Source organism: Vipera ursinii, assembly GCF_947247035.1.
Source record: "Vipera ursinii genome assembly, chromosome: 5".
NCBI classification, from domain to species: domain Eukaryota; kingdom Metazoa; phylum Chordata; class Lepidosauria; order Squamata; family Viperidae; genus Vipera; species Vipera ursinii.
The window spans coordinates 6387476-6412458 of record NC_139518.1 but is presented as its reverse complement, the minus strand read 5'-3'; the positions used below and the strand labels follow the sequence as shown (position 1 = coordinate 6412458).

Below are 24983 nucleotides of genomic sequence, written 5' to 3'. Positions count from 1 at the left end.
TCACACATGTCATACAACCCGCATTGCCTACCCTACAAGGTTCTATCCAAAAAAGGTGCCGGAACTCCGTTCTGAGCGTTCTATGAGAAAAAAAGCCCTGGTCCTCACTATCAGAAATTCCTCCTTAGTTCTAGGCTGCTTCACTCCTTCATTAGTTTCTATCTGTTGCTTCTTGTCTTGCCCTCAGGTGCTTTGGAGAATAGCTTGACTCCCTCTACTTTGTGGCAACCCCTGAGATATTGGAATGCTGCTATCATGTCACCCTTATTGTGCTGTTCTTTAATGGGGTCTTAGCAGCAACATCAGGCTGAACTACACCAAAGAGTCTCCAGACCTCTGACATGGAGCTGTTATTTCCTTGAGGATCTTTGTGGTTTGAAGATTGCAAAGAATCACACAGATTTTAGTTTTATGTGATTGTTAAAGTGTACATGCTTAGCAGGTTATGTGAATTCAGCCTGTTAGGTCACACTACTGTTCAGTGTAGTGTACTTTCAGGGTACAGTATTTTACAACATATATTTTACCACTTATATTTTTATTGTTTTCATCATTTTATAACTTTTATAACTTTCACAGGTAGTCCTCAACGTAAGACCATAATTGAGCCCAATATTTCTGTTGCTAAGTGAGACAGCTGCTAAGTGAGTTTTGCTCCATTTTACAACCTTTCTTGCTAAGGTTGTTAAGTGAATCACTGCAGTTGTTAAGTTAGCAACACGGTTGTGAAGTGAATCTGATTGTTGTTGTTGTTGTTATAAGTCCACCAGTCTTAAAGTTGCCAAGTTTGAAGACCCCGGGCCTACAGTACTTGGTTCTCTCGATAGCCGGAGATTGGAAAAAAAAACTTGGCCCCGAGGCCTGATGGGATTCGTAGTTCTCAACGAGGGCAAATGCTTATAGTCCCCGCTGCACTGAATCGCGAGACTGAGCGTAGATCCTCGCCAGAGCTATAAAGAGGAAGAAGGCATGCCGGGAGTTGTGGTTTTCAAAGCAAGAAGGCATAGAGAAGGAAAGCTAGCTTAACGGGGCTAGGAACTTTATTTCCCATGCGTCTTTGCGTCACCATCTTCGGTCGACAAAGCTCCGGTACTGCTATTTGGTTCGAAAGCGAAACAGGAAACAAGCTTCGGGTCGCCGATGGCCATTAAGTCACCTTTTTGCCAGGGAACAACGTTGAGCTTTGTAGCAGCCTGGTAAGTAGGACTGCCGCCTCTGGCAATCTTTAAAACAACGGTGCTTCTGAGCATGTGCAGAGCGTGCTGATGGCTTAGGCTCCAGGCAGACGCCGGGGTGGGAGGAAGACCTCTGTTTCCCCAAACTTTTAATTTCTCCTTGGTTTTAAATCAAGGGTCTTCAAACTTGGCCCTTTTATGACTTGTGGACTTCAACTCCCAGAATTCCTCAGTCAGCATGGCTGGTGCAGGAATTCTGGGAGTTGAAGTCCACAAGTCATAAAAGGGCCAGGTTTGAAGACCCCTGTAATTTAAATAAACTGACTTCGCTGGCGTTATTGTCCTTATTTTTCTTTTTCTTTTTTTTCTTGATTGTTCTTCTGAGCTGCCTTCTCTGTGCTTTTGTCAGCAGAAAGGTCCAATTTAGTAGCACACGTACATTGCAGAAAACTGAATACTAAATGTCTATTGCTGAAAATTAAGGGCTTTTTCTAGCAAATCTTGCCAAGTTTAAGATGGGTGGACTTTCACTCCGTGCTGGCTGGGGAGTTCTGGGAGTTACAAAGTCCACCCCTCTCTTAAAACGTGCCAAGCTTGAGAAACACCACTTGTATCATCGCTCTCCGAGAAATGAAACCTATTTTATAAGGGCAGCCCAAAAATGCCTTGAAAGGCAAAAGAGCAGCCTCAGAATTCAGAGAGAGGATATGAATCGAAAGAGATTTTGCAGAGACAGTTGAAAAACACCCCGAAAGTCTAAAGAAGAAATCTCAGACTTCACAGAGGGGATTTCCCCCCCCCCCCAAAAAAAGCTGCTGGGAATAGTTACAAGCCATGGGCTGGAAAGGAAATGACAAATGACAGTTTGTAGAATATGGGAAGTCGGTTGACAAATGAGGCTATTATCCAGAAATGAGAACAAATTAAGAAGTGACTGAACAGCCGCTTGTTTGAAATGCTGCAGGCAGGGTATCCTGTCTGAGCAGTGGCTTGGACTAGAAGACAAATAAAGGCCCTTATTCTGAACTGAAAAATACCTTCCAAATGCATTGTACAAATAGATATATTTTCGCCCCTCAGTCTCCAGTTTAAGTTGTTAAATGGAAACTAGATGGAAAAGGAAGATTTCTCTTAGTATAATATAAAAAAAGGTCCAGCAACCTGAGTGGTCCAAAAAAAAAAAATGGGCTTGAGACTTCCTGTTCCTCAAGGGAACATTTGACTCATGATTCAAACACAGAGCGGTAATGCAGAGGTAGTCCTCAACCTACGACCACAATTGAGCCCAAAATTTCTGTTGCTAAGTGAGGCAGTTAAGTTTTGCTTCGTTTGACAAGGAATCGCCGCAGTTTTTAAATTAGTAACATTCTTGTTAAGTGAATCTGGCTTCCCCCTTGGCCTTGCTTGTCAGGAGGTCGGGAAAAATGAGGACTTGACGCTGGAAGCGTCGTAAATATGACTCCGTTGCCAGGCTTTCACATTTTGATCACATGACCACGGGGATGTTGCATGAAAAGCAGCCACGTCGCCTTTTTTCAGTGCCATTGTGATTTCAGACAAGTCACTGAATGAATAGGTTGTAAGTCGAGAGAAACCCAGCCTGAACTAGGGTTTATCGGTTTAATATAAGCTCCGGATGGCTCCTGACCTTCGCTCCTTTCGCCGCGACCTGAAAACTTGGTTATTTGAGCTTGCCGGCCTGGACTGAGGGTTTGGGATTTTAAATTTTTAGAATGTGATTTACTTGTTGGGGCTAATTTAATTTAATTTATTTTAACCTTGTATATTGTGTTTTAACTGCCCTGTACACCGCCCCGAGTCCTTCGGGAGAAGGGCAGTATATAAATCCAATAAAATAAATAAATATTCCGAGTTGTTTTTAGACCCTTGATAATGTGCTTTCTTTAAAGGTCATTAAATTCGAAGAAGAGACAGCAGTTATAACATACTCCAGGCAAAATAATTGAGCTCTATGGGAAGATCAGTCTGGGCCCACCTTACTGCTTGCTAAGACTTGGTATGCTAATGTATTGGTTCTCCATCTTCCAATTCTTCTTTTGTTTTGGCAAGGGGCTAATGGACCGTGAGACGTCTTGCCATTCCTGGATGGTAGTTGAGTTCTTCTGTGGGTCTGTTTGTTTTTTTTCCTTCCAGCTTGAGCTTCGATGGATAATTTTCCCTTTACGATAGGAGAAGCAATCTGTTTGGGGTCAAGCCTGGCCTTCTCTGGCCTCTTTTATTACCTGCACAGGAAGAAGGCCAAGGTGGTGTCCAAAATCCAGGTGTGACATTTATCTATTATTTTAGTTAAACTTGGCAATCTTAAGATCTGTGGACTTCAGTATCCAGAATTCCCTAGCCGGTATGCGGGAAGTCGAAGTCCACACGTCTTTAAGGTTGCCAAGTTGAAAACCGTTGTTTTGAAGGATTTCTGATGTGTTCGTTGGTTTATTGAAAGAATTGTTCTCAAGCATTGCGACTCCAAGCAGCATGCCATAAACTAAACCACCCAACACAGTGTAAAAATTCCAATTAAAATCCATCCAGGTATTGTATAATTGTCTTTCCCTTGCTCTTGAGAAAGCAAGAATGGTGTTTATAGTATAATGTTTATATTTTACAGCACTTTTAATTATTGTTCTGATGAAAGGTACAACATCTTGTAACATCAGCATTATCTTGCATCCATAAGTTGGATTCAGATGTGTTAAGATTGAGCTTAATCTTAAGTCACCCAGCCAGTTTTCATGCCTAAATCGGGTCTAACACTCATAGCCTCCTGGTGATTGGCCCAAACCTATCCATCTAGCTTTCATGCCTAAGGCAGGACTAGAACTCGGTGTCTCCTGGTGATTGGCCCAATATCACTAGCCAACTTTCAAGTCTAAGGGGTTGGGGGGACTAGATGTCACTGTCTTCTGGTAATTGGCCCAAAGTCACCTAGCCAGTTTTCCTATTAATGAAGGACCAGAACCCACAGTCTCCTGGTGATTGGCCCAAAGTCACCCAGCCAGGTTTCATGCCTAAGGCAAGACTAGAACTCACGGTTTCCTGGTGATTGGCCCACCCAGCCAGTTTTCATGCCTAAGGCAAGACTAGAACTCACAGTCTCCTGGTGATTGGCCCAAAGTCACCCAGCCAGGTTTCATGCCTAAGGCGGGACTAGAATTCACAGTTTCCTGGTGATTGGCCCACCCAGCCAGCTTTCATGCCTAAGGCAAGACTAGAACTCACAGTCTCCTGGTGATTGGCCCAAAGTCACCCAGCCAGCTTTCATGCCTAAGGCAAGACTAGAACTCACAGTCTCCTGGTGATTGGCCCAAAGTCACCCAGCCAGCTTTCATGCGTAAGGCAAGACTAGAACTCACAGTCTCCTGGTGATTGGCCCAAAGTCACCCAGCCAGCTTTCATGCGTAAGGCAAGACTAGAACTCACAGTCTCCTGGTGATTGGCCCAAAGTCACCCAGCTACCTTTCATGCCTAAGGCAGGTCTAGAATTCACTGTCCCCTGGTTTCTAGGCCAGCACCCCAACCAGTTCGCCAAAGTGGCTCTCGCGTCACTGCTTGAGCTTGAGTGGTCTTAATTCAGAACAGGCAAAATGAAACAGCTTCAGGCAATGTGCAGTTCTAGTCGTTGGCCCATGACTTGTGCCAGTTGCTGAACAATTGGGTGTTTCATCTGATGTACGTCTTAAGTTCATGCAGCGTCGTAAGTTCGTGCAAGGCAGTGGTTTGGGTGTGTCCTTGGTAAAGACGTGAATAAGAGCCTCGGTGGAGCAGTGGGCTGATGCCTCCTTAAGTAACACCAGCTGCCTGCAATTAGTGCAGGTTCGAGTCCCACCAGGCTCAAGGTTGACTCAGCCTTCCGTCCTTCCGAGGTAGGTAAAATGAGGACCCAGATTGTTGGGGGCAATTAAGCTGACTTTGTAATAATGCCACTTGGGGGAGGGTGTGAAAGCCCTAATAAGCAGGCATATACATAGAATGAAGGCTACTGCTAAGCTTGTAAGCCGCCTGTTGTGACTCAGGGCCAGCCTGTGGGTCCGACAGTCGGGTCCGATGTATCGGAGGACTCAGATGTGGGGGAGGAGGGAAACGAACCGGCTGATGATGATTTGGAGGCTTTGCAGAGTCCTCAGCCGGGAACCTCTTCTCAGCTGTGTGAGCCCGAGAGTGCGGAGGATGATGACCCACAGCTGGCCCTGTTCAAGGACGCCCGACGCAGGAGGCAGACGAGCAGGGACAAACAAAGAAAGGCTATGGGACTCCTCGGGAGGAGGCACAGGGAGACCACGCCCTGAGCTCTCTATAAAAGAAGTGTTTGGGGAGGGGCTGGTTGCTGAAAGCAACTTTTTCCGTTTGAGAAGTCAAGCTCTTGTATTTTTGTAACAGTGTAATTAAAACTTGGCAGAAGCCTTTTGGTCTTGGACGCTTTCCAGTCTCTTCTTTTGATTAGGGGTGCGAGAAGAGGGCTGGTTCAGAACAGTTTGCTTTCAGCCACCCACCCCTTAATACTACGATGGAGCAGCTTCTTGCCGAGCATGCCCAGCTCAACCAGCAACTCACCTTGCTGGCCACTCAGGTGGCACAACTGCAGGCTCAGGTACATGCTGCCCCCCCACCCAGGAGGAAATGTCAGATAGCTATGCCGGATAAATTTGCTGGTAATCCAGAACTGTTTCCTGCCTTCCTGGGACAATGCCAGCTTTATATCAGCGTGAGAGCAGCTGATTTCCCCACTGACCGAGATAAGGTGGGATTTGTGTTGAGCCTTCTGTCGGGAGATGCAGCTCGTTGGGGCACGCCTCAGTTGGCACAGCCTAGCCCTTTGTTGGATAACTTTGGGGGGTTTTGTGACCATATGCGCCTCATGTACGAGGACCCGATTAAGGCGCAGACGGCCACCCGACGCCTGAAAGCTTTGAGGCAGGGTCAGCGCCCTCTACAGGCCTATATCAGCGATTTCCGGCTGCTTAGCCAGGATTCCGCCTGGAATGAGGCTGCGCTCGTGGATGCCTTTCAGGATGGCTTGTCAGAGGAGATGTTGGATGAGCTGGCCCGCGTGGACATTCCCTCAGACCTGAATGGGCTGATCCATCTTTGTCTGCGGATCGATGCCCGGCTGCAGCAGCGTAAGAGTCGCCGTGCCACCCCACAGACCCCTGCCGCCCCTGTTGTGCGTGAGCCCCCAGTCCAGAGGGAGGAGCCAATGGAGCTGGGTGCCGCCAGGTCCCGTCTATCGGTGACGGAAATGGACAGACGACGATCGGAGGGGTTGTGTTTTTACTGTGGGGACCCTGGACATTTGGCTGCTTCTTGCCCGAAGAAGCGTCAGCGGGCGTCAGTGACCAAGCCTGCCCCGAGGAAGTCCCCTGCTTTGCTATCGGGAAACGGCCCGAGCCCGATCTAGACGGTGTGAAAGATCGGGCGACCCACAACGATCACGCCGAGCGACGCCGTTCCGACGGTGCCTGTGAACCTCCACGGCATTTGATTTTGGAGGCACGTCTGATCCTCCCTGGCAAGCCAGAGGGGATTCCGGTCCATGCCTTGATTGACTCTGGGGCTACCACTAACTTTATGGATTCGGCCTTTGTGGCCAAATGGGCTGTTCCCCAGTGTCCAGTGGATCCGCCCATGCTTGTGGAGACCATCGATGGTCGAGTGCTCCTGTCCGGGCCTATCACGGCCGCCACGCAACCCGTGTGTATGGCCATCAGTACCCATGTGGAGGCCATTCAGTTCTACGTCACTTCGGATCTGCACTTCCCCGTGGTCTTGGGACTGGCGTGGCTCCGGGCGCATGATCCACAGATCTATTGGTCTCAGAACTTGGTCACCTTCCCAAGTTTGCAGTGCGTGGACCACACCCGCCATATCTGTGCCGGCCAGGTGGAGGGTTCCCCAGGGGTTTCCTTGCCTCCCGAACTGTCCGACTTTGCTGACGTGTTCAGCGAGTCAGAGGCGGACCAATTACCCCCGCACAGGCCCTACGACTGCTCCATTGACCTAGTCCCTGATGCGACTCTCCCAGTGGGGCGTTTGTACTCCATGTCGGAGCCCGAGTTGGCTGCATTGCGGGACTTCCTGACGAAGAACTTGGCTCGTGGTTTCATCCGGCCCTCGTCCTCGCCAGTGTCTGCGCCCGTGCTCTTCGTCAAAAAGAAGTCGGGCGAGTTACGGCTTTGCTGTGACTACCGGAAACTCAACGCTATCACGGTGCGTAACCGCTACCCGCTGCCCCTCATCCCCGAGCTCTTGGACCGACTCCGGGAGGCTAAGATCTTCACGAAACTGGACCTGCGTGGAGCTTACAACCTCGTCAGGGTTCGGCCGGGTGATGAGTGGAAGACGGCGTTTGGTACTCGCTATGGACATTTCGAGTACACGGTGATGCCGTTTGGCCTGACCAACGCCCCCGCTGTGTTTCAGCATTTTATGAACGACATCTTTCGGGATCTGTTGGACCAGTTTGTTGTGATTTACCTGGACGACATCCTGATTTACTCCCCGTCGCGTGAAGCGCATCATCAGCATCTCCGTCAGGTCCTGCAGCGCCTCCGGAAACATCGGCTGTTTGCCAAGTTGGAGAAGTGCCAGTTCTACCAGGTGACCATTGATTTCTTGGGTCACCGCATTTCTCCTGAGGGCATCGCCATGGAACCGAGTAAAGTTGAGTCGTTGCAGAGTTGGCAACCCCCGCGTCGCGTGAAGGATATTCAGCGACTTCTTGGATTTGCCAACTACTATCGGACATTCATCCCTGGCTTTGCTGCCTTGACAGCCCCCCTCACCCGGCTCCTGCAGAAGAAGACTCGGTTCCAGTGGAACGCCCCCGAACAACAGGCGTTCCAAGCTTTGAAGGACGCCTTCATGAAGGAGCCCATCTTGAAGCATCCTGACCCGCAACGGACGTTTGTCGTGGAGGCGGACGCCTCCGACATTGCCATTGGGGCCGTGTTACTCCAGGCAGCGACGCCCAACGGTACCCTTTTCCCTTGCGCGTATCACTCACGGAAATTGAATCCCTCGGAGCGCAACTATACCATCTGGGAGAAGGAGCTGCTGGCCATCAAGGCGGCGTTCGAGGCTTGGAGGCATCATCTGGAGGGGGCGCGGCATCAAATCGAGGTACGGACGGACCACAAGAATCTGGAAAGCCTGCAGACCGCTCGGAATTTGAACCAACGCCAGATCCGGTGGTCCCTCTTCTTTGCGAGGTTTGACTTCCGGGTGCGGTACATACCAAGCGGGCACAACCAGAGAGCGGATGCTCTGTCCAGGAAGCCCGAGTACACCCGAGTGGAAGACAAGCTTCCGCCCAGGACCGTGATCCCCGTCGAGTCTTTTGCTGCGGTGCGGGAGCCGGTGGATATACGGGCTCGGATCCGGGAGGCGCAGCAGCAGGAGGCGTGGGTGGCTCAGCGGAAGGAAGAGGTAGGGCCAGATTCGCCTTGGTCGGTCACGGATGGACTCCTGTATTATCGTGACCGGCTCTATGTTCCAGGAGGGCCACTCAGGGGACTCGTCCTCAGCCAATGTCATGATAACCCGGCTGCGGGGCATTTTGGCCTGTTCAAGACTCTGAACCTGGTCTCCCGTACATTCTGGTGGCCCCGAGTCCGACACAATGTCCAGTCTTATGTCACCTCCTGCGTCCCATGCAGGCAGGCCAAGTCAGCGACAGGGGCCCCGCCTGGTTTACTGCAGCCTTTGCCAACGCCCAAGAGACCCTGGGGGGCTGTGTCCATGGACTTTCTGACGGATCTACCCCCATCCTCCGGCTTCACGACAGTGTTTGTGGTGGTGGACATGTTGACCAAGATGGCGCACTTCATCCCCTGTCGCGGCTTACCGTCAGCTCGCGCCACTAGTCGCATGTTCATCCAACAGGTGTTCCGGCTGCACGGCCTTCCCGATAGAGTCGTCTCCGATAGGGGGGCCCAGTTTACAGCCCGCTTCTGGCAGGAGTTGATGCGGGCGTTGGACATTAAGGTTTGCCTCTCGTCCGCGCATCATCCTCAGACCGACGGGGGTACCGAGAAGGTCATCGGCATTTTGGAGCAGTATCTGCGCTGCTACGTTAACCTGCAGCAGGACAATTGGGTGGACTATTTGGCCATAGCCGAGTTTGCCTTTAACAACTCGCAGCACACCTCCACGCAGATGACACCGTTCTTGGCCAATGTGGGTTATCACCCTCGGTTATTCCCCCTTTCTCCCGTGGACTCACCGGAGCCGGCAGCGAACGAATTCATGGCGGAGTTACAGGCGATCCATCGGTTGGTGCGACGGCAGCTGGAGAAGGCCAAGGCTGACTACAAGAGGTTCGCCGATCGGTCGAGAAGGGATACGCCTCCATTATCGGTGGGGGATCGGGTCTGGCTGTCCACCAGGAACCTACCATCCACTCGGCCGGCGAGGAAGCTGGACCACCGTTACCTTGGACCGTTCCCAGTCGAGGCCGTCATCAACCCGGTCGCCTATCGTTTAACTCTGCCACGTTCCCTGCGCGTACACCCCGTCTTCCATCGGTCCTTGTTGGTCCCCGAACAACCGGCTTGTCCACTTCGCCAAGCGGAACCTCCCCCATCAGGACCTCGTGATGGCGACAGCCCCCCCGAGTACGAGGTCGCCAGCATCAGGGATTCCCGCTGGCTGAAAGGTCGCTTCCAGTACCTGATTGAGTGGAAAGGGTACGGGCCGGAGGACTTCACATGGGAAGACGCGACCGCCGTTCATGCCCCTGCGTTGGTGACTGCTTTTCACGAACAGTTCCCATCCCGACCGCATCCGGATCGGCAGACCCGGGGGAAGGGCCCTGCGGTGCGGGATAGTGTTGTGACTCAGGGCCAGCCTGTGGGTCCGACAGCCGGGTCCGATGTATCGGAGGACTCAGATGTGGGGGAGGAGGGAAACGAACCGGCTGATGATGATTTGGAGGCTTTGCAGAGTCCTCAGCCGGGAACCTCTTCTCAGCTGTGTGAGCCCGAGAGTGCGGAGGATGATGACCCACAGCTGGCCCTGTTCAAGGACGCCCGACGCAGGAGGCAGACGAGCAGGGACAAACAAAGAAAGGCTATGGGACTCCTCGGGAGGAGGCACAGGGAGACCACGCCCTGAGCTCTCTATAAAAGAAGTGTTTGGGGAGGGGCTGGTTGCTGAAAGCAACTTTTTCCGTTTGAGAAGTCAAGCTCTTGTATTTTTGTAACAGTGTAATTAAAACTTGGCAGAAGCCTTTTGGTCTTGGACGCTTTCCAGTCTCTTCTTTTGATTAGGGGTGCGAGAAGAGGGCTGGTTCAGAACAGTGCCCTGAGTCTTCGGAGAAGGGCGGGATATAAATGGAATTAAAATAATAAATAAATAAATAAGCAAAATGTCTGAGATCCCAAGTCACCTTGGTTCTGGCATTGCATCTTCTGTTTTCATTTTTCTCCCCCCCCTCCCCCCCACCTTCTTGCAGGGGGCTCCGAAGCTCCAGGTGGGTTCAGATCTTCCCAGCCTTCTGTCTGCCGCAGGCGGTAACTGCCTCCCCTATGTTGTCATGGAAGGTAAGAATCCAGCATAAAGATTTGCCAAGATTTGAACAGTGGAACCAGCACTCCAATTGTCCCAAAGGGCTGCTTTTTCAAAGGCCAACTGGACTTTCTCGTTGTTTTGTTTTGTTTGCTTTTTTCTTTGAAGACATTTTTTTGCTGTGGTAGATTCTTGGACGGGAAGCGAAACGTCTTCAAAGTGGCCCTAAGTTCAATAAATAATAAAACAAAGGAAGTCCAGTTGCCTCGTGAAAAAAAGCACCTTTGGGATAACCGTGACCTGGACGATGGAAAAAATCTCCATAGACCTTCACCACTCCAATTTCTCAGTCCCTTCTTTTTCCATCTGTCATTGTGAATTCGACACCAGTTATCCTTGCTAGATGCCCACCAAGGAATCAACAAGAATTTACAGTAGGAAAATACTGCCCATTTGAAAAGACCTCGTTTTTCAGGGGACTGGATGTATTTCACTCTGATCCCTCCTGCAGTAGTCTGTTGCAAGTCAGAGCTCCATACCTGGTGATAGGGAAACATTAGAATGGAACGGAACAGAACAGAATACAGGGAATAGAATAGAATAGAATAGAAGGATACAATACAATACAATAGAATAGAATATTAGGATAGAATTAGAATAGAATAGAATAGAATAGAATAGGAATAGAATATTAGGATAGAATAGAATACAATATTAGGAATAGAATAGAATAGAACAGAATAGAAGGATAGAATACAATACAATACAATAGAATATTAGGATAGAATAGAATACAATAGAATACAATATTAGGAATAGAATAGAATAGAATAGAATAGAAGGATACAATACCATACAATACAATATTAGGATAGAATAGAATATTAGGATAGAAATAGAATAGAATAGAATAGAATAGAATAGAATAGAATAGAATAGAATAGAATAGAATAGAACAGGAATAGAATATTAGGATAGAATAGAATACAATATTAGGAATAGAATAGAACAGAATAGAAGGATAGAATACAATACAATAGAATAGAATATTAGGATAGAATAGAATAGAATATTAGGATAGAATAGAATAGAATAGAATAGAATATTAGAATAGAATAGAATAGAATAGAATAGAATAGAATAGAATAGAATAGAATAGAATAGAATATTAGGATAGGATAGGATAGGATAGAAATAGAATAGTAATAGAATAGTAATAGAATAGTAATAGAATTAGAGTAGAATAGGATAGGATAGGACAGGACAGGACACCTTGGAGTCTTCTAGTCCACCCCTGCTCATGCAGGAGAACCTATCCCATACCATCTCAAACAGGTGATTGTCTGAAAAGAAAGTTATCAGCTTACTATATACCTGCCCTGAAGCTGGGAGGCTCAGGAGATGCTTTTTCCAAGCCTTCTTCTCTGTCTCTCTTTCATTTTTGGCTTCAGAGTACAGGAAGTCCTCAGTTTACAACAGTTCATTTAGTCACCGTTCAAAGTAGCAAAAAAAAAGTGATTTAGGACCGTTTTTTACACTTAAGACCGCTGCGGCATCCTCATGGTCGTCTGAAGAAAATTCAAATGCTTGACTCATATTTATGATGGCTGCAGTGCCGTGTGTGTGTGTGTGTGTGTGTGTGTGTGTGTGATGTGATCCCCTTTTGGGACCTCCTGACAAGCCAAGTCAATGGGGGAAGCCAGATTTGCTTTACGACCGTGTTACTCATTTAACAACTGCAGTTATTCACTTAACAGCTGTGGCGAGAAAGGTCATAAAATGGGGCCAAAACGGGGCCAAAGTCACTTAACTGTCTCACTTAGCAACATAAATTTTGGGCTTAATATTTATATGTTTATACGTTACTTATATGTAAGGGTGTAGGTCTATATGTACGTTGTTTATAGCATGTTTAAATGTGTGTTGTGTATGTGTACACTGTGAGAGCAAGCAACTAAATTTCATTTCATTTTTAATGTGTTGTGCTGTTGTGCCCACAGTAAAAAATGACAATAAAGGTTAATCTAATCTAATCTAATCAATTCTGGTTGTAAGTTGAGGACTACCTGTATTCCCTAATATGGGAAAACATTCCCCTTCCCTTACAGATACTGATAGATGAAGTCTGGCATGTTTTGCTCTGAATGCATAAATCTGCCTTTTCTTTTGAATGTTCCCAAATGTGGGATGCTAAGTTCTTGATCACACGGAATTGGATTTTTCTTCCTATCGGCGTGTGGTGGGAGTGAGCACGTATATTCAGTCCATAGTTTGAAATCTGGTGAGGCTGAGCCTTTGGTCAAAGAAAACATTTTTAAGATATATAGTTAGTCTGTCATGGTTCCAACAGATGAAACTCTTCAAAGAACTTCGAGGCATTGTTTACCTTAAAGAATCTTTATTTGAGTAGCATAGCATCGGTACTAACATAATCGAAGCCAAAAAACTGAATTCCCCTCCCCTGGGCACATACTATCAAAGCACAATTCCCTCCTCCAATTTGCAGTCATAAATCACATTCCCCATTTAGTTTAAAGCGCCCAGCTTTCTCTCCAGCTCTCCAGCCGGCCAATTCCTTATCATCTCTTATTTCAACAACCTTGGTTCTCACACTAGGTCCAGTGTTATTATGTCTAGCTAGACTCTCGGGCACGTCCCCCACCCCCAGCATATCTAACTCTAAAAGCAAGAAGAAGAAAATGGCTGCATCTCCCATCTGTTGTCAATGCAAAAACATCCGATGTTAGCAGCGTTGACACTAGTCCCTCACTTGCAACCGTTTGTTTAGTAACAACAGCATTGGGGGGGAAAAGGGACTTATGGACAATTTTCATAAGACCATTGCGGCATCTCTCTGATCACGTGATTACAATTCGGGCGCTTGGCAACTGGCATGGATTTATGACTGTTGCACTGTCCCAGGGTCACGTGATCACCCTCTGTAATCATCCAGGCTGGCTTCCCACAAGCAAAGTCAATGGGGGGCGCTAGACCTGTGTAAAAAGCATGATTGCTTATCTTCAACTTCAGACAGTCACTTAACTGCATAAGCTAAAAAAAAATGCATAAAATGGGATAAAACTCCCTTAAAAACTGCCTTGGTTAGCAGTGGAAATTTTGGCTTCAGTTATGGTTGTAAGTTGAGAACTGCATCCTATATATCCGTGATGGCAAACCTTTTAGAGACCGAGTGCCCAACTGCAATCCAAAACCCACTTATGTATCGTTGGGTGGCGGGTGGGCATGGATGCGTGCTAGTCGTTTCCGACTCTAGGGGCCGGTGCTCATCTCCGTTTCAAAGCTGAAGAGCCAGCGCTTGTCCGAGGACGTCTCTGTGGTCATGTGGCCGGCATGACTAGACGCCAAAGGCGCACAGAACGCTGTTACCCTATTTTTCTACTTGCATTTTTTAATGTGCTTTCGAACTGCTAGGTTGGCAGAAGCTGGGACGAGTAACAAATTGCTAATAAAGAATTTTGGGAGGCTGAGATGATCATTTCGAACTCTTTATATTCTCATCAGTCAGTCATACCCTTTATCTGAGATTCGAACCAGATAAAGGGTATGACTGACTGATGAGAACATAAAGAGTTCGAAATGATCATCTCAGCTTCCCAAAATTCTTTATTAGCAATTTGAATAATTTGCACAAATAATGAGCTGTCATAAGTTGACTATATCCTGTGGATAAGCCTTAAGTCAGGCCAAAACAGGAATGAAAGTGTTAATTAGCAAGGTACATTAAAAAAAAAGCCTTGACAAATACTTAACACACACACACACACACACACATATATATATATATATAAAATATCCAGAGTTTTTCATACTACAATAAAACCCAATTTTTAATTTGCTTGCTTAGAGCTATTTGTATATGCCACTTCTGTCTCAACGGATTCCAAGCAACATACAGACCCAGTTGTTAAGGTTATAACAATACATAGACATTCATAATCTTAACTCCTCTGGCCACAGCTAAACAATTAAATCTCTATAAATACTTCCTTTGCAGGAGGGATCAGAGTGAGATACATCCAGTCCCCAGAGATTTACTGAAAAAAGCTTCATCCCTTTGCAAACCCTGAATCCTGGGCTGATCTGATCTCCGGCGAGAGAACAAGCTATTTCAAAAAGAGGGAGAGGGACTGGGAATTTAATTAATTTAATTTAATTTAATTTATTGAGATTTTTATACCGCCCTTCTCCCAAAGGGACTCAGGGCGGTTCACAGGGCATAAATATAAACACCAATACAAACATTAAAAAATAATTAAATTAATGCCCAAGTTAAAACCAGAATACTAAAACAAACCAATAAAAAACCCAAGTACCCCCATCAGGCCAGACCCGCTAGTTCAAATAAATGGGTCTTCAACCCGCGACGGAAGGATCGGAGGTCTGATGCCATCCGGAGCTCGATCGGCAGTTGATTCCATAATGGTGCTCTCCTACCTTTAAACTTTCATTTCTCTTCCCAATTCCCATATCAGCAACCTTTTTCGGCATTAAACCACAACTGTAGGACCTGCTGAGAATGCTTTTAGCCCAAGTCCCTTCACTTCATTTGTCGTGGCTGATCACACGACCGTGGTGGTCCCGTTTCCCTTCTTGTGGTTTCCTGAAGGTGGGAGAAAAAAATAATAATCAGCGACCGCCGTTCTTCTTTTCCACTTCTTCTCAAGAAAGCCACCCGCTTTCTAGAAGGATTGCAAACATTTTGGGGGGGGGTATCGAAATGAGTCGCTCTGAGCTCACCGGAAGGGTGCTGGGGCCATTTCAACCCACTTAAGGGTGTTCTGGACTTGAAACGGACCGCTCTCAAGTGCAAGGGCTGGCCGATCGTAACCCTTTTGCCTGCCTGTCGTTTAGGAGTGGTCCAGCCAGTTGAAGCAGCTCTCACCAGCCCATACCACAAGGAGCTCCAGGGAGTGATTGAGAGACTGATCCTGAAGGAGCATCGACTGATCTGGAACAGCCTAGCCCGAAGCTGGTGAGCAACCTCTTGGAGAAGCAGGAGGGCTAGGGAAGTAGGCGGTATCCTTGGTTCCTCACATTTATTCCCTCAAGGAAGACAAGAGGGTGGCTTCTCGCCAGGGGCCTGGAGACTAAAAACATACGAAGAACGGCTGTGGGACTTGGGTTTGGCTAGCCCAGGGGTAGGCGATCTTGGCTCTTTTACGACTGGTGGACTTCAACTCCCAGAATTCCTGAGCCAGCACGACTCAGCTTGGAAACCTCTCCCTTTCCCCTCAGCGTGGCTGGCTCAGGAATTCTGGGAGTTGGAGTCCACGAATCATAAAAGAGCCAGGTTGCCTACCCCTGCATTAGGCCATGTTTCTCAAAGGTGGTCCCTTGAAAATGTGTGAACTTCAACTCCCAGAATTCCTGAGCCAACATGGCTCAGCTTGGAAACCTCTCCCTTTTCCCTCAGCGTGGCTGGCTCAGGAATTCTGGGAGTTGGAGTCCACGAATCATAAAAGAGCCAAGGTTGCCTACCCCTGCATTAGGCCATGTTTCTCAAATGTGGTCCCTTGAAAATGTGTGAACTTCAACTCCCAGAATTCCTGAGCCAACACGGCTCAGCTTGGAAACCTCTCCCTTTTCCCTCAGCATGGCTGGCTCAGGAATTCTGGGAGTTGAAGTCCACGAGTCATAAAAGAGCCAAGGTTGCCTACCCCTGCATTAGGCCATGTTTCTCAAAGGTGGTCCCTTGAAAATGTGTGATCTTGAACTCCCAGAATTCCTGAGCCAACACGGCTCAGCTTGGAAACCTCTCCCTTTTCCCTCAGCGTGGCTGGCTCAGGAATTCTGGGAGTTGGAGTCCACGAGTCATAAAAGAGCCAAGGTTGCCTACCCCTGGGCCAGTCTAAAGAAAAGAAGAAATAGGGGAGAGATGATAGCAGTGTTCCAGTATCTGAGGGGCTGCCACAAGGCAGAGGGGAGGCAGGTTGTTCACCAGAGCACCAGAGGACGAGAAACAATGGTTGGAAACTGATCAAAGAGAGAAGCAACCTAGAACTAAGGAGAAACTTCCTGACAGTGAGGACAATCAAGCAGTGGAATAGCTTGCCCCCAAGAAATTGTGGGAGCTCCATCACTGGAGGTTTTTAAGAAGAGACTAGACATTCACCTGTCTGAGATAGTATAGGTTCTTCTGCTTGAGCAAGGGGCTGGACTAGAAGACCGCCAAGGTCCCTTCCGGCTCTACTCTATTCTATTCTAATGTCAAGAAGACACAGGGGTAGTTTTTGCTGGCCAGGTTTCTGTGGTCTGTGTTAATTCTGACCTGGTTAATGTTTCCTATGTCTTGTCATCCTAAAGCCGAGGGTAAATATGGGTGCTTGCAGGTCTAGGAGCTCAGGCAGCCCTTGATCTGATTTCAAAGATCAGCGTAAGCTGCAGCAGGTGGATGGATGTATTAAAACAGGGGAAGGCAACTGGAGGCAGTGACAGATTTTATTTTCTTCAGCTCCAAGATCACAGCAGACCGAGACTGCAGCCAAGAAATTAAAAGACGCTCCTGGGGAGGAAAGCCATGGCAAATCTAGACAGCACACTAAAAAGCAGAGACATCGCCCTGCCAACAAAAGTGCATATAGTCAAGACTGTGGTCTTCCCAGTTGCAATGTATGGCTGTGAAAGTTGGACCATAAGAAAGGCCGAGCGCAAAAGAATTGAGGCCTTTGAACTCTGGTGCCGGAGAAGACTCCTGCAAGTCCCTTGGACTGCTAGGTGATCAAACCGGTCAGTCCTAGAGGAGATCAACCCTGACTGCTCTTTAGAAGGCCAGATCCTGAAGCTAAAACTCAAATACTTTGGCCACCTAATGAGAAGGAAGGACTCACTGGAGAAGAGCCTAATGCTGGGAAAGGTTGAGGACGAGAGAAGAAGGGGACAACAGAGAATGAGGTGGCTGGATGGAGTCACTGAAGCAGGAGGCATGAGCTTAAATGGACTCCAGAAGATGGTAGAGGACAGGAAGGCCTGGAGGAATGTTGTCCATGGGGTCGCAATGGGTCGGACATGACTTCGCAGCTAACAACAACAACAAGGCAACTGTGGCCCCTTGATTTGTGGACTTCAACTCCCAGAATTCCTGAGCCAGCCATAGCTCAGGCGTTGGAAGTCCACGAGTCATAAAGGGAGCCACAGTTCCCCACCTCTATATCAGAATGATCTAAAAGGAGAAAGAAAGTAAAAGATTAAAAGACAACTCAATTCGATGTTCAGTCTGCAAGAAAGGATCAGGAAGTCTCCAAAACAAAATTTGTCAAGGAATGTGAGAGCCAGTTTGGTCTAGTGCAGGGGTAGGCAACCTTGGCTCTTTTATGACTTGTGGACTTCAACTCCCAGCATGGCTCAGCTTGGAAAACTTTCCCTTTCCCCTCAGCATGGCTGGCTCGGGAATTCTGGGAGTTGAAGTCCACGAGTCATAAAAGAGCCAAGATTGCCTACCCCTGGTCTAATGGTTCGGGTCCTGCTTAAGGTTTGAAAATTGGTTGGGTGACTTTGGGTCAATCGCTAGCAGGCTGTGAGTTCTAGTTCTGCCCTAGGCATGAAAGCTGGTTGTTTGATTTTGGACCAATCACCAGGAGGTTATGAATTCTAGTCCCGTCTTATGCATGAAAGGCAGTTGGGTGATTTTGGGGGCCAATTGCTAAGAGGCTAGTTCTAGTCCCACCTTAGGGATGAAAGCCGGTTGGGTGACTTGGGCCAATCATCAGGAGGCTGTGAGCTCTTGTTGTTGTTAGCTGCGAAGTCGTGTCCGACCCATCGCGACCCCACGGACAACGTTTCTCCAGGCCTTCCTGTCCTCTACCATCTTCTGGAGTCCATTTAAGCTCACACCTCCTGCTTCAGTGACTCCATCCAGCCACCTCATTCTCTATCATCCCCTTCTTCTCTCGCCCTCAACCTTTCCCAGCATTAGGCTCTTCTCCAGCGAGTCCTTCCTTCTCATTAGGTGGCCAAAGTATTTGAGTTTTAGCTTCAGGATCTGGCCTTCTAAAGAGCAGTCAGGGTTGATCTCCTCTAGGGCTGACCGGTTTGATCGCCTTGTAGTCCAAGGGACTCGCAGGAGTCTTCTCCAGCACCATAGCTCAAAGGCCTCGATTCTTTGGCGCTCAGCCTTTCTTACGCTCCAACTTTCACTGCCATACATTGCAACTGGGAAGACCACAGCCTTGACTATACGCACTTTTGTTGACAGGGTGATGTCTCTGCTTTTTAGTATGCTGTGTAGATTTGCCATAGCTTTCCTCCTCAGGAGCAAGCGTCTTTTAATTTCTTGGCTACAGTCCCCATCTGTGGTGATCCTGGAGCCCAGGAAAATAAAATCTGTCACTGCCTCCATTTCTTCCCCATCTATTTGCCAGGAATTGAGAGGGCCGGATGCCATGATCTTGGTTTTCTTAATGTTAAGCTCCTGAGCTCTAGTCCCACCTTAAGCGTGAACCCACTTCACAGAATTCTTGTGGGGTAAATAGGAAGGACGAGTGCTAGATATACGTTCTGCCTTGAGTTATTTATAAAAAATAATAAAGGTGGGATGTAAAGAAGCAAATAAGCTACACGAGAACATGTAAGTGTGGGTCTACTGTGCACAGTGCCTTCCCCTACCTGGCGCTCAGCCATGTGCTCCTGTTGCAGCTGTCTTTGGACAGGGTAAATCTGGACTCCTTTTGTACACATTTTTATTAATTTTTACAATCACAAGTGCTTAATATTTTATCAGCAACATACTGTCTGGGTTCCAACATTTAACTTAACTAATACCTATTAAGCTCCTTTCTCTCTACCTCGTTTTTTCTGGCCAGTGATAAAAGATATGCCATGTTCTAAAACAGACGTGTCAAACTCGTGATGTCGCGCAATGTATTGGGATGGTTTTGCCGTTGCTGGCAATGGAGTTGGGCGTGGCTTCCGCGTGACGCATCCGGCCTGCGGGGCCCGGCAGTTTGACACCCCTGTTCTAAAATAAGCTGAATCTTCTTTCTCTTTCGTTTTCAATGTCAATCGATCCATTTCTGCCCACTCTTAAAAGATTTTTTTTTTAATTAACTCCTCCGTTGGTAAATCTTCATTTTTCCCCAATGTCGAGCGAATACAATTCTTGCTGCAGTTAAGATATGTAAAATTAAATACGTGCACCCTTTCTCGTCATTTCCTCCAATTGTGCCTAGCAAAAATAATCCTGGCTTGAAATCTATAGGTTTTTTAATCATTTTATTTATTGATTGATCATGGGACTTATATGCCGCCCTATCTCCCGAAGGACTCAGGGCGGCTAACAACAATAAAATACAAAATCCAAATAATTTTTTTAAAAAATTAAAACTATCACAAAGCCCCACGAAAACCAATAAAAACATTAAAAACATAATTAAAAACCCTTATCATCAGTCCAGGTTGGCCTGTTGGAAAAGGTATGTCTTGAGGTCACGACGAAAGGACCGGAGATCTGGGGCTATCCGGAGCTCCCAGGGGAGCTGATTCCACAAGGCAGGTGCCCCCACAGAGAAGGCCCTCCCCCTGGGGGTCTCCAGCCGACCTTGTCTGGCGGACAGCACCCTGAGGAGGCCCTCTGTGTGAGCGCACAGGGCGATGGGAAGTCGTTCCTGGCAGCAGACGGTCCTGCAAGTAACCTGGGCCTAAGCCATGTAGGGCTTTATAGGTAAGAACTTTGTATGTCTTCTCAACCGGAATCTTCCTGATCAGGAGAGGCTCAGTGGGGCTTTGCTGCGGCCTCCCCTCCCATTGTGTTCCTGTCTTTGTAGGACCGACAGCGAGCGGGTGGTGCTGGAACAGCTGCACACGGTCCCTTTTGTCCTCACTTCCGCCACCGACAAAGCGGCTGGATGGGTGAGTGTGGAATTGCCCCTCCAGGCGGTTGACCTGCCCCTGGAGACCGTCTACGAACGCTTCCAGCAGACCTCCCATGGCTTCAAAGACCTCCTCAGCCACTACCTGAGCGGGGAGAAGCCCAAAGGCTTCCTGGAGACGGAAGAGATGCTTTTGGTGGGCAGCAGCGTAACCGGCATTGGTGAGCTGACGCAGCGCCTGGATGGGACCTTCTGCCTGCAGCCCCCTTCGAACGGAGCGGACTATTTCCTCTGCCTGGAGGATTGGCAGACCCTGCTATCTGGTTTGCAGTCGGCCAGCAGCTTCTGGAAATGGACAGCCTTGCTGTGCGGCCTTGTGGCCGCGGTGGTGGTCCTGCGGGTCCTTCGTCGAGCGCACCGGAACCGCCGGCTGAATCGGGAGCGGGAGGCGCAGCGGCGGGAATTTGAAGACTACCTCCAGAATCACAACCAGGACGAAGAGCTGCCCGCCAACGCCTGCGTGGTTTGCTTGACCAATCCACGCCAGTGTGTCGTGCTGCCCTGTGGCCACATCTGCTTGTGCTTCCCCTGTTTCCAGGTCTTGCCCAACCCTTCCTGCCCCATCTGCCGGGGCCTCATAGACCGTGTGGTTCCCCTCTATCAGGCCTAAGGAAGTGGCCTGCTACGTAGTCAGCTGCCCCTCGCCCGAGAAATGAGGACCCCGTTCACTGGTTGTAGTAGAGCAGTGTCTCAGTTGTGGCCGCTTTAAGATGAGTGGACTGCAACGCCCAGAATTCCCCAGCCAGCCATGCTCGCTGGGGAATTCTGGGGGCTGAAGTTGACCCGCCTTAAAAGTGGCCAAGGTTGAGACACACCGTTAGAAACGAGCATCCCAGTTGTGGGTTGAAGGACATCCGATCTCCCTGAGGCTTGTGATCTTGGAGGATCTCTCTGGACACAGCCCCCAAGTTCTTACTATTAGGAAGCATGTCCAAAGTTGATGTCTCAGCAAAGGCTGCCTTGATCACTCTTCCAGCTTCGCTCTGCTGGAAGAGATATTAAAGCAGGGGTCTTCAAACCTGGCCCTTTCGTGACTTGTGGACTTGAACTCCCAGAATGCCTCAGCCAGGCACGCGTGCCTGGCTGAGGAATTCTGGGAGTTGAAGTCCACAAGTCACGAAAGGGCCAGGTTTGAAGACCCCTGTATCAAAGAGTCCTTCTCATTGCTCTCCTATGGTGTTGAGACTGCAATGCCAGAATTCTGGGGGAATTCTGGGACTTGTAATCCAAAGACATTTGGAGAGCATGGGTTTGGGAAAGGCTGAATTCATCTGTTGTCCAGGCAGATGCCAGGTTCCTAAGCCTGCTTGCTGGCTTGCAATCTTAAAGCAATAATCACTATACAAGCAGAGCATCTTATCTAAATGGTAGTAGCTGGGTTTTTGATTGTTTTTTTTAAATATTAGAACTCAGTTATTAGTTGTCTACAAACCAGACTGGGCAGCCTTTGCTTCAGGACTTGACCTCTTGAATGCCAGGGCACAGGGATACAGGACATTAAATGACCAAGCCAATTTTGGGTCTCCATTGACAATGTTTTGGCTGCGTTTACAATATCTTTTAGACGTTTCAAATCACCTGCTTCCGGGTGGCCGTGAAGCTAAAGGTTCTAGCTATGAGTTTAGACTTCAAATTGGCATGAGGCTGGCTGTGTTGAATTACCTACCTTAATTTAGAATACTGTTTCTCAGCCTCAGCAACTTCAAAGGGAATGCTGGGAGTTGAAGCCCACAGATCTTAAAAAGTTGCCATTTTAAATCCCACACGTCTTAAACACTGTGTAGTCCACACATCTTAAAACTGAGCAGGCCCTAGATCAGGGGTAGGCAACCTCAGCTCTTTTTATGACTCATGGACTTCAACTCCCAGAATTCCTAAATCAGATATGCTGATTCAGGAATTCTGGGAGTTGAAGTCCATGAGTCATAAAAAGAGCCGAGGTTGCCTACCCCTGGCCTAGATATTTAACTGGCATACAAATAGGCCCAGGAGCCAGGATGGGGTTTCAATAAAGGAAACACCTTGGTGCGCAGACATTTTTAGCCGATGCCAGCTGAGAACCGTTCCTTTCAAATTGGCCCCATACCGAACGGCAGATGGTGTCTAATCGTACAAGATTATGATTGGTGTTAATGGCTGGTTCTGCGCTCATTTTGGAACGGCTGAGACCTCGCCTCTTGACGTACAGGTTTTGGAGGTAGAAGGTCAACCCCAGAGGGGGTGACCGCCAAGAAAGCTAGCATATTCGGCTGACGGCTTCCTTGCCGAGCGGGCGGCTGGCCAACCCTAATTTCCTTAGTGTCGAGTTTGGGATTGAGCTGCGGACGCCGTCATTCCCGGTTTGCCCAGTCCAGCGAATCTGTGCTCCGCCTCTTGTGACGAACCGAGCGTTGGATGGTGTTTAGCAGTCCTGCACGCCGGGAATATGAAATCAGGAATTATTGATAAATCGGTAAATCCATCAAGGCTTGTCTTGTCTCTCTTAATTTAAATACCAACAGAGCGGAGTTTGAATAGGGGAGGAAAGGGGAAGAGGAAGTCCTGGAGGGCTACTGCCTTATTTTTTTGGGGGGGGGAGGTTAAAAAGAAGTCAGGTGAGGGTTGGAGAAGAAAAGAGCAAGGTTGGTTCTTCCAGATGTGCCGGGAGGTGTTTGCGGCTTTAGAATGGACTTCTGCTCTGTTGAAAGTTCAAGATGCAAAGCAGGTGGGAATTGCTATGGAAAAACAAAGGGTAAAGTGAGGAAGCTGTCACAAGGACATGGTGATTTTAACCAATTGAGTGTAGTAGTTAAGGCACCAGGCTAGAGATCAAGAAACTGTGGGGTCTTCCATCCTGCCCTAGGTACAAAGCCACCTGTGACCTTGAGCCAATCACCAGGAGACGGTGAGTTCTAGTCCCGCCTCAGGCACAAAGCCAACTGGGTGACTCGGCCAATCGCCAGAAGACTCGTTCTAGTCCCGGCCTTAGGCATGAAAGCCCTTGGGTGGACTTTGGACCAATCACCAGCAGACTAATTAAAAGAGTTCTGGTCCTGCCTTATGGACAAAGCCAACTGGATGGTCTTGGGCCAGTCATGAGGAAATGAGTTCTAGTCCGGCTTCGGGGACAAAGCCAACTGGGTGACCAGGCCAGTCGCCGGGAGGCTGTGTGTTCTAGTCCTGCCTTCGGCATTAAAGCTGGCCGAGTGACATTGGGCTAATCATGAGGAGGCTGTGAGTTTTCGTCCCGCCTTAGACATTAAAGCGGGCTGACACATTGGGCTAATGAAAGAGGAGGCTGTGAGTTCTAGTCCCGCCTTAGGCACAAAGCCAACTAAGTGACCTTCGGCCAGTCATTTTCTCTTGGCCCTAGGAAAGAGTCAGTGGTAGACCTCTTCTGGAGAGAAAAAAACCTTCCCAAGAAAATTGCAAGGATTTATCCGGAGAGTTGCCAGGAGTCAATACTGAGTTGAAGTCAAAAAGTGGAAGAAGAGACGGAGGTGGTATGTTTCCAGGTGTTTGTATAACAGAATTAAATAAAACTGTATAAACTAGCAGCCATGGGGGCTGTCCCCCTCCATCACCACCAGCGATAGCGTATAAATGGAGCACAAGAAAGCAGATAAAATGATCACACTGGTCTACATCAGGCCTGAATAACTGGTAAAGGGTAAAAAAAACCCCACCCAGATTTATACATTTAAAAATTATTGCAGGCCACCGAGCAGTACCTGGCCTGTGAACCAGCTATTTGGCAGCAAACCGAGTAGCAACAGGTGGTGTGGTGGTAAAGCTAGTGTTATACAACAGCATGGGGTTTATTTTTTTTAAGGAAGGAAGGGGGTTGTTGGCAGCTGTGAATTTATTTTTCAAAAAAGGGCCAGCAGACCGCACAAAGCTGCTTTGGCAAGCCGCACATTCATTCTGCATACTCCGTTGTGCAGGCCTGCTCCTTATGCTTCAATCGCTGAACACCTCATAGTTGGCTAAGCTAAAGCTACTTCTCCTGTTCTGGAAGCTTTTGAGCACTGAGCAGGTAAGGTTAGATTTGTAAAATCTTTGGGTAAAAGTGGTCCTCGGGGTAAAAGCACAAAATTGAACCCAACATTTTTTTGTTGCGAAGCGAGAGCGACACGTTGGGACTTTTGCCCCTGTTTTATACGACTTTTCTTGCCATGGTTGTTAAGTGAATCTCCCTGTCATGGTTCCGACAGATGAAACTCTTCAAAAGAACTTCGAGGCATTGTTTACCTTAAAGGATCTTTTATTTTGAGGAACAAAGTATCGGCACTACATAGTCGAAACCAAAAGCTAAATTCCCTGGATACAAAGTAACAAAGCACAATTCCCTCCTCCAATAGTCATAAATCACATTCCACAATTAGCTTGAAGCATGGGCTTTCCCCCCAGCTCTCCAGCCCGCCAAAAC

The 24983-nt window shown here is 48.1% G+C and overlaps 1 protein-coding gene across 2 annotated transcripts; it reads left to right on the top strand.

Moving 5' to 3' along the window:
• Positions 1–1101: 1101 nt before the first annotated feature.
• On the top strand, positions 1102–23036 carry LOC310640828 (mitochondrial ubiquitin ligase activator of nfkb 1-A-like). Of its 2 annotated transcripts, XM_083363345.1 has the most exons (6): positions 1102–1196; positions 3086–3192; positions 3330–3457; positions 10639–10726; positions 15564–15684; positions 20471–23036. In XM_083363345.1, the coding sequence occupies exons 3-6, from the start codon at positions 3341–3343 to the stop codon at positions 21183–21185; spliced, it is 1041 nt and encodes a 346-aa protein (XP_083219471.1). In that variant the 5' UTR covers positions 1102–1196; positions 3086–3192; positions 3330–3340; the 3' UTR covers positions 21186–23036. The 2 variants fall into 2 exon arrangements, with proteins under 2 accessions (XP_083219471.1, XP_083219472.1); XM_083363346.1 differs by lacking the exon at positions 3086–3192 and having other exon boundaries at positions 1124–1196.
• Positions 23037–24983: the final 1947 nt, after the last annotated feature.